The sequence below is a fragment of the Haliotis asinina genome, chromosome 4 (assembly GCF_037392515.1).
Source record: "Haliotis asinina isolate JCU_RB_2024 chromosome 4, JCU_Hal_asi_v2, whole genome shotgun sequence".
NCBI lineage: Eukaryota > Metazoa > Mollusca > Gastropoda > Lepetellida > Haliotidae > Haliotis > Haliotis asinina.
The window spans coordinates 52,493,011-52,502,543 of NC_090283.1; the positions used below are offsets into that span (position 1 = coordinate 52,493,011).

Here is a 9,533-nt window from a genome sequence, read left to right on the forward strand (position 1 = left end):
ATGGATTGCAGTTACAGAGGATGTTTCTTTGTGTGCGTGGTGACATCTCTAGCTGCTGTTGCTTTGTATATGATAATGAATCAATCACTGGATGTGTTTGTAGTGGGGGGTTTCATGTTACCAACACCTAACGTGAAACAACTGTCCCTCTTAGAAGTCACTCAGAAGTCCCACGTGCTTCATAGACAGAGTGTGAATATTACGTCAGCAGGGTCACCACACGGAACAATAAAACGTTTTGAAGCTAACGTGAAACAAGTATCTCTCTTAGAAGTCTCTCAAAAGCATCCCCTCGTGCTTCATAGAAAGAGTGTGAACATTCCGCCAGCAGGCTCACCAAACGGAACATTAAAACGTATTGTGTGGATGAACCTCCCAGATTGGTTATCAACTGCGAAGTCCTTCGACCACTGTAGCGTTCGTTCGTGTGAAATAAGTACAAATGAGGCACTCATTTCCTCAGCTGATGCTGTGGTTGTCCATGGTGTGAATTTGGCTGCTTCAAAACACCCAAACAATAACATAGATCAGGTATGGATTATGTATGGATGGGAATCACCTGTTCATTACCATTCAAACACGATTTTCCGTTCTGACTGGAATGGACGTTTTAACTGGACATTGACGTACCGCTTGGATTCGGACATACCCTTTCCTTATAATAGGATTTTGTATACAGGAGGTACTGTGAATATAAGTGATGTTCTAAGACGAAAAAGCCGATCAATAGCTTGGTTTGTTAGTAACTGTGATACACCGTCAAAGAGGGAATTGTATGTTAAAGAACTGCAGAAACATATCGATGTCGACATTTATGGCGCCTGCAGAAATAGCATGAGCTTTGATTGCCCGAAAGAAAGGTCCTTCGGGTGTCTTAGTATGTTAAACACGACATATAGGTTTTATCTTTCGTTTGAAAACTCCCTCTGTAAAGACTACATCACAGAAAAGTTCTACAACACGTTCATGACTTCAGCTATTCCCATCGTTCGTGGTGGCGCTGACTATGCACGTCTTCTGCCAGAAGGAACCTTCATCAACACGGCATCATTTGACAGTCCCAAGAGTTTGGCGAACTATATCAAATATTTGGAGAGAAATGAGACAGCTATGGGGAATATTCTTGCAGAAAAGCACAAATATGAATATATTGCCACAGAAAAAACGGAGTTTGATTGGAGGTGTCAGTTATGTGCCAAGTTACATGGTAATTTTACGAGAAAGTATTACACAGATATGAAAGAGTGGCTTAGAACTGGCAAATGTCTAGAACGACCCAATGATGTGCCTTGATGATTGGCATAGCAAGAAAGTGGTCGCTAGATATCATAACAGTATCATCAAAAAGTGGTTTTTCTCACTCAATTCTTGGATCACATCGATTGAATAACATTATCTTATTTGTGATAAGGGTGATTTACAAACTCTTCCCAAATGATTAACAACAGTTACTGAGGGTAATCGTCCATACATGCTGTTTTTTATCTGTCACTCGTGGATCTGTAGTTGAAATGCTGTAGAATTAACGGTGTTCCTTCTTCTCTGATACACTGAATTCTCCATTCCGTATTTTATAATGAACAGTTCGTCCGTCCATCCCGAACAAATTTCAATGTTACATATGGACTTTTCCAGTCTTCCACCGTCTCCCGGGGTAGATGTTGATTTGTTTGTCGCTACAAAATTCGGAGCTAATCTGTTAATCCATGCGTAAAATTGTGTTTTTGCTGTTGCTGCTTATGAGGAATGATCATTATTTAATCATTTAAATTTTAAAAGAAATAAAATTCCTAGATACATGTTGATGATTACTTTAGATAAGTAAGTGAAATTGTTCTTGGCTGTAATCCTCGTGGTTCTTGGTTTAGTGTCCTATCATAAGTTGTTGGCGATCTATAGAACATTTTTATATTTGTTTTAACAATCCGAATTGTGCTGCATTGGTTGTTGAACTGTCATTTACTGACAGGATTTTATAAATTTTGAATATATTTCATACTTTTTACTGTTGTCTTAGGTTCCCTTGCCCACGATGTCGCTGAAATATTGCTGAAATATTGCCGACGTGACGAGCAATTTTAACTCACTCACTCACTCGTGGCTGCAGTTTGGAAGTATTGTAAAATTGTTGTCCTAATGAGACGACATGTAAGTCTCAAAACATTCAAGGTAAATCTAAACCTACCATTATGTTTAATCGAGGTTCTTTTAATTTTGGCTGACTTTTCCTGAAATCGCCAGGGGCTGAAGCGATGGTGTTGATCTAAACTAGACACCAAGGTACTGAGTATATCTATGGTCTTTATTATATTGATCTGCCTTCAGATACAGTGTATCGCCCTCTACAGGTAAACCATTTTAGATTTACTTGCCATTTTTGTATATATATCCATGATAATCTAGTCTTTTTACATCTCTTCGGGCGTTTATAATTTATTTCTCATCATAATAACTCTATAACTGGATAACTCATCATAATAACTCTATAACTGGATGAAATTTTGTCAATATGTGGAGAGGTGGATGGGGTGGAATTGTACCTACACTGGGGTTGTTTTCAGCTAAACAAAATACCTGTTGACGAGAAACAGTAAAAATCAGGCGGACGATAGCAAGGACGTTAAGGCCGCATCAGGGAGTGTGGTCAAAGCACGCCATCACTTTGGTCGACGCTTGCTATCGTCAGTCATTTGTGTCAAGGTCGTTTAGGTGAGGGTCAAAATCGGCTTTCAATCGACTTGTAGAAAAAACAATAAAGAACTGGTAGGTGTCATGAGTGGTGATCGATAGGCCTATCATCAATGATTATGTTTGAAGTTTTAATCGATTGCATGCGATGGTAGAGTAGCGATCGGCAATGTGTCCGACCTTGTCTAGGTATATTGTAATGTGAAGCGTTTCAAGTCGGGGCTCATCTCAAAATTTTTATAGTTTTTTTAAAAAAAAGCTTTGCTTTCTACATGGACCTGACATGGATTCACACAACCACCGAACTGGCTATTGTTCTATTTATATATTCAGAAAACACATTCATCACAATATCTATTTCACTTAAGAAAACCAAAAACAAATTAATCTCGACTTTATCAAAAAGATCTTGACTGCTTTCAAACTGAAATATTTATCCGTTGTGATAGAAGAACCAGCACAGTCTGAAATATATGACTCAGCAACAAAATAATATATGTACATTACTTTACACGAAATCCAACATTTGCAAATAAATATCACAGATGTTGCTGTCAACGGATACTCATGTGTCAAGTCAAACATATAGCACATAAATGCCAGCTGCAGAGCAGTAGCCTTGTCACCCCAGAATACACAAGTCAGAAACGTCGAATTTAGTAACAAAATAACGATTTTCGTTAATTGAGATATTTTACATTAAATTATATCGTTTATGCAACTAAAGGGCGATTACTTAGAAAACAGACTTCAAATATCGTATATTCACGTTACTATAGAAAATGTAACATGTCTGAGGAAATGGGACTTTAAATGAAATACGTTGGTAAAAACAGCTATGTTAAACTTTAGGAATTTCTTGAGATTATTTGAATGTCTTGAGAAAAGCGTAATACAGTGGAAGCTGTTAAAACCGGCATCTATCCATTCCAGCAAGTTACCAACACCGACGTCCTCAGTCCTATCCGTGGCTTATACATTTATCATCAGCTCTATAATAGGGCACATTGTTTAAACCGGACTATTTCTTCAGTCCCACTGAGAGCCGGTTTAGACAGCTTCTACTGTATAAGAAATGTTCAGTGATACAACCCATGACAAATTCAGAACTGACGTAATATAAGATCAGGTTCAAGGCAAATCTTCTAATCGTTTTTACGCGTGACTGTTTCGGAGACTTTCTGACAGGTAATTAGTTTGTACTATATTATACAGACACAAAGGACACACCGACAGGATCATTACAAACGATAGCTGACCCATGAAGTTCCGGGATAGAATAGACCTTTGGCAAAACATGCTTGCCTTAAAAGGCGACTGTGCTTGTCGTGAGATACGACTAATGGGATCGGCTGGTCACCCTCGCTGACTTAGTTGACACATGTCATCCAATTGCGCAGATCGATGCTCATGCTGTTGATCACTGGATTGTCTGGTCCAGACTCCATTATTTACCGACCGCCGTCATATAGTTGAAATGTTGCTGATTGCGGCGAGATCACCCTAAAATGTGATAGTCATATACAAACTTAAATGTGGTGAGATCATTTATACTGTCAGGTAAATGCAGCTTTTTGTTTGATTAATGGGCACTTTAAACGGCATGTTAGAGCATGCAGTGAAGAAACTGATTCAATGTTGGTTGAGTTTCACTGAAATGAAACATTATGAAAAAAAACCTCGAAAACCAAGGTTGCTAAAACACATCACCACCGTGTTTGATTCTAACGCTAAAACACAACAACGTAGAGCATTTGGAAAACTGACTTCCTGTTCAGCTTGGGTACATGCAACTTGACCATGACGACGAATAGACAGACAAACAGAGAGACATGTTATTTGTTTTACCACACATGAAAATACAGGATTCATATAAGCTATAATACAGAATAAAAGTGAGCTACCCGTTTAGGCCGCCCTTTATGAGAGACTGTTGTAGACTTCATCATAAATACACGTAAAAGAGATTGGGGAATGCTCGAAGAATGTTGATCCATGTCTGAACCAACGCTTGCCCTATTCGTTACAGTTCATCCTTAGCATGCACGATAGGGGATAGGTACAGAGAAACATCTGTCACAACTTCTTTGCGACAAGTTTATTCAGTGTTATTTTTATAATTTTTCAAATAACTTTAAACAATTTAATATTATGTCCACTAACTTTTTTGCGTTAGAGTAGATGTATGTATTTCTTTATGGCTACCCCACATCCGTATTCGTTGTGCAGGTATATTATACAATCGTGGTTTCGTCGCATTAAAACTTCACAACAAACCAAATGTGTTGTTACTTTGTGTGGAGAAGTTGCACACACTGAAGTCATATGTCAAAGACTGGAAGAAGAACAGAATTGTTGTATGCTTTGCTAAGCTTAAGCTTCTCATATTTGTTTAACCGCTTGAACCATCGACCTGGAATAAAATCCCCTGCCGACAAAGGTGGCCAGACAGTGATAAACCAGCTGTCGAGAGAAGAAGGATATTCAAATTGCAATAGGAGTCTTAACGTAAAGGACGATATATGACACGAGGCGGACACCAGGTTGGCCACTTGTTGTTCAAGGTAGTATCACTTTACTGCTGTTATCTACTTCATTGCCATTCACGTTTCTCCACTTCAGGACCTATACCAGACCATCGTCAAACGTCATTTGCTCGATCTTCCATATTCCTATGTGAACTTTTAATTTAATCGCAGAGCGATATTACTTATGCAATTTACCACTGGAGATTTGTTTGCTCTGGAGATGAACGCATTGACGCAGTGACCTCGCCGACATGCAAGCGTTTGGCAAGTGAACAGTCCAAACGTATCTCTCACATGTGTATTCACACCCTCGTTATGGGCTTGGAATATCTGTTAACTCATGAAACTGTATTCCTTGGTCCATGTAACACATGTGTCTCACGGAAGACAAGTGACTTCGTTAAGATTTCCCTTGATTCACTAAGCAATGGGTGGATACCCAATAGGATGAGATGTCTGCTAACACTCGCTAGCAGCTCAGGCTGTAGTGCACACTGATTCGTTGGAAAAAATGTAAGGCCTTTGAGGATACGCCTTGAGTCTGGAGGTTAGCGCAATGTAAGTACACACAGTATCTTTGTGTTTAGTATTAGCATTATTATCCATGGAGCATTTAAGCATATATATGGATGTTGAATTACCCTGGTTTATCAATAACACACACACACACACACACACACACACACACACACACACACACACACATCACGAGGCACTAGGGTTGAACTACAAAATGCACCCATGTAGGAAATAAAACACGGGCCTTGAGCATGACCCTTTAACCATCGGCCTACCTCACCGCTCCAACAAAGATGTGTTAACGTCGTGGTTTTAAGCAGCCCTTCCAATTTTTGAGAAAACAATATTGTAATTTGTGCAAAAATGTTTCTTGTTTTGGAAAGAATTTTTTACCCTTTTTTTATATAGATTAATGCATTTCAATCTGTACGACTTTACATAAAAAAATATTAACCATTACATTTTTTAACCATTATTCTACAACGAACTGATGCGGTCTCACGTGAAACTAACGTGTCTTTCAGTGTTCTGTTATCAGTTTATTTAGTCAATGCAGCCTGGAAAAATGTCCTGAAGAAACAACACTGCACATACTTCAAGAGTTGTCACTGAAATGGTCTTTTAATCATTGATTGGAAGATTTACAGAGCAAATCAATAATACGCATTGTGCTTACGGACATTTCTTTGATCCTGTAAGTGAACTAAGGCATTATAATTATACTGTATATCGATACAGTATACATCCCATCCTTGTTATCAGGAAGAAAGGTTCAAAGTAATTATTTTGAGGTTTTCTTCATAAAAATATATCCATTCATTCATACATCCATACACAAACACGCTACAACAAACTGAGTAAGAGCGAGCGAGCGAGAGAGAGAGTGAGAGAGGGGGGGGGGAAGGAGGGATGATCGGTGTGTATGGAGAGGAGGAAGTGATCCAGGAAGGTAGGTGAAGGGAAATCCGTGTCGTGTCCAAACTATTTGATTTTCTCCATGCACTCTTAATTATCCATATACAATGTCATGCATGCATTATACACACACTATCGCGTACCCGCATACGCACGCGTATGTGTGCGTGCGTGTGTGTGTGTGCGCGAGAGAGTGATCCTGTCATGAATCAAAGGTATTGATCTAACATACACCTTTCTAAATGCTCCTGTTTTGTTTCAGTTCAGTCACAATGAACTGCAGTTACAAACGATGCTTCCGAGTATGTCTGGGAGCAACTTTGGCATTGGTAGCTTTCTATGTGATAATGAATCAATCAATGGATGTGTTTGTAGCGGAAGGTGTCATGTCAACAACACCTAGCGTGAAACAAGTATGCCTCCTTGAAGTCTCTCAAAAGTATCCCCTCGTCCTTCATAGAACGAGTGCAAGCATTACGTCACCAGGTTCACCAAACGGAACTAGAAAACGTATTGTGTGGATGAACGTGCCATCTTGGTTCACGACTGCAAAATCCAAATCCTTCGACCACTGCAGCGTTCGGTCGTGTGACATAAGTACAAATGAGGCACACATTTCCTCAGCTGATGCTGTGATTGTCCATGGTGTGAATTTGCCCTCATCAAAGTACCCAAACAGAAACAGGAATCAGGTGTGGATTTTGTATGGATGGGAATCGCCTCATCACTATGGAAAAGATACAGTTTTCCGTTCTGACTGGAATGGACGTTTTAACTGGACATTGACGTACCGTTTGGATTCGGATATACCCTTCCCTTATAATAGGATCTTGTATACAGGAGGCACTGTGAATATAAGTGATGTCCTAAGACGTAAAAGCCGATCAATAGCTTGGTTTGTTAGTAACTGTGGTACACCGTCAAAGAGGGAATTGTATGTTAAAGAACTGCAGAAATATATTGATGTCGACATTTATGGCGCCTGCAGACAAAACAAGAGCTTTGATTGCCCGAGAGAAAGGTCCTTCGGGTGTCTTAGTATGTTAAACACGACATATAGGTTTTATCTTTCGTTTGAAAACTCCCTCTGTAAAGACTACATCACAGAAAAGTTCTACAACACGTTCATGACTTCAGCTATTCCCATAGTTCGTGGTGGCGCTGACTATGCACGTCTTCTGCCGGAAGGAACCTTCATCAACACGGCATCATTTGACAGTCCCAAGAGTTTGGCGAAGTATATCAAATATTTGGAGAGAACTGAGACAGCCATGGGGTATTTCCTTGCGAAAAAGCACAAATATGAATATATTTCCACAGAAAAAACTGAGTTTGATTGGAGGTGTCAGTTATGTGCCAAGTTACATGGTAATATTAGGCGAAAACATTACACAGATATGAAAGAGTGGCTTAGTATCGGAAAATGCAAACGGGCAAACGACCTGCCGTAACGTTCTGTAATGTTAGAAGGTGTCACAATAGTCAGTTCTGGGAATACACTCTGTCCCTGTGATAAGGGTGATGACTAAACATGATTCTCAGCTACTCAGCTGTGACATTTCACTAGTGCTATTCTGCCTAAAACAAGTATGCCACTGCAGGTGCTACTTGTGGGTAGGCAGCAGGTGCAGGTGCTACATGTGGGTAGGCTGCAGGTGCAGGTGCTACTTGTGGGTAGGCTGAAGGTGTAGGTGATACATGTGGGTAGGCTGCAGGTGCAGGTGCTACTTGTGGGTAGGCTGCAGGTGCAGGTGCTACTTGTGGGTAGGCTGCAGGTGCAGGTGCTACTTGTGGGTAGGCTGCAGGTGCAGGTGCAGGTGCTACTTGTGGGTAGGCTGCAGGTGCAGGTGCTACTTGTGGGTAGGCTGCAGGTGCAGGTGCTACTTGTGGGTAGGCTGCAGGTGCAGGTGCTACTTGTGTGTAGGCTGCAGGTGCAGGTGCTACTTGTGGGTAGGCTGCAGGTGCAGGTGCTACTTGTGGGTAGGAGGTATCCTACTGGGTATCATTCTCCATTCATCTTGTCATTTACAGTCATGAGATGCTATCTCATGAGCTATGATGTTACCCTACAACCTGTATCATTTCAACTCCAGGACAAACGACTCTGAGCCAAAGCTCCTCTTCGATCCCCTTAGCATGCCAATAAGAAGAAACCTGGACATACCTGTGAGGAGCATGCTGTCCCAAGTGTGTCGACCGAGCCGTTGAAACTTCTTCACTTGACGTGTCTCACGGTTAGGCAAAATTGGGGATAGGTTGGTGAGTTTCCTCGCACTGATGCATGCATGCTATGACGTTACAAATGTTTCTCAATCATGGAACAGGGGCGTTTGGATAGCCTAGTGGTTAAAATGTTCGCTCGTGACGACGTATTCCCGGGTTCGATTCTCTATATGGGTACAACGCCGTGACATTTCAGGACTATTGCTAAGGTAGCATAAAACCAAACTCAATCAATCCTAGAGTGAGTGAATTGAGTTTTAACCCGCTTTTAGCAATATTTCAACAACATCACAACGAGGGACACCAGAAGTGGACTTCACGTGTTGTGTCCATTGGGAGAATAAAACCCGGACCTTCGGCATGAGGAACGAAGGGTTTTGTTTGCACCAAAGGTGAGATTAGGTGAAATGCGGTTTAACATCGCACTTAAGAATATTTCGCTCATATGACAACGTGCATGTGCGTGTATGCGTGGATGCTTGTACCATCATAGACTTAGGCTGGTTTTGTAGTGAAAGCTCAATGAGATACCATGCCGCAGTTGAGCATGAATACCCGACTCTGACACATTAGGCAGGGACCAACAAGTACCACAGTTTAACGTGTCGTGGTATGACGTGGTCAGGAATCGAACCCGAGACGCTCTAATCTCTACACCAC

At 40.8% G+C, this 9,533-nt stretch overlaps 2 protein-coding genes across 2 annotated transcripts; both read left to right on the forward strand.

The window, feature by feature from the left end:
- Positions 1 to 1,293, forward strand: LOC137280991 (glycoprotein 3-alpha-L-fucosyltransferase A-like). The gene is made up of 2 exons (XM_067812160.1): positions 1 to 115; positions 257 to 1,293. The coding sequence occupies exons 1-2, from the start codon at positions 1 to 3 to the stop codon at positions 1,291 to 1,293; spliced, it is 1,152 nt and encodes a 383-aa protein (XP_067668261.1).
- A 5,629-nt stretch (positions 1,294 to 6,922) lies between these two features.
- Positions 6,923 to 8,101, forward strand: LOC137282573 (glycoprotein 3-alpha-L-fucosyltransferase A-like). The gene has a single exon (XM_067814346.1). The coding sequence runs from the start codon at positions 6,923 to 6,925 to the stop codon at positions 8,099 to 8,101; it is 1,179 nt and encodes a 392-aa protein (XP_067670447.1).
- The last annotated feature ends 1,432 nt before the right edge of the window (positions 8,102 to 9,533 follow it).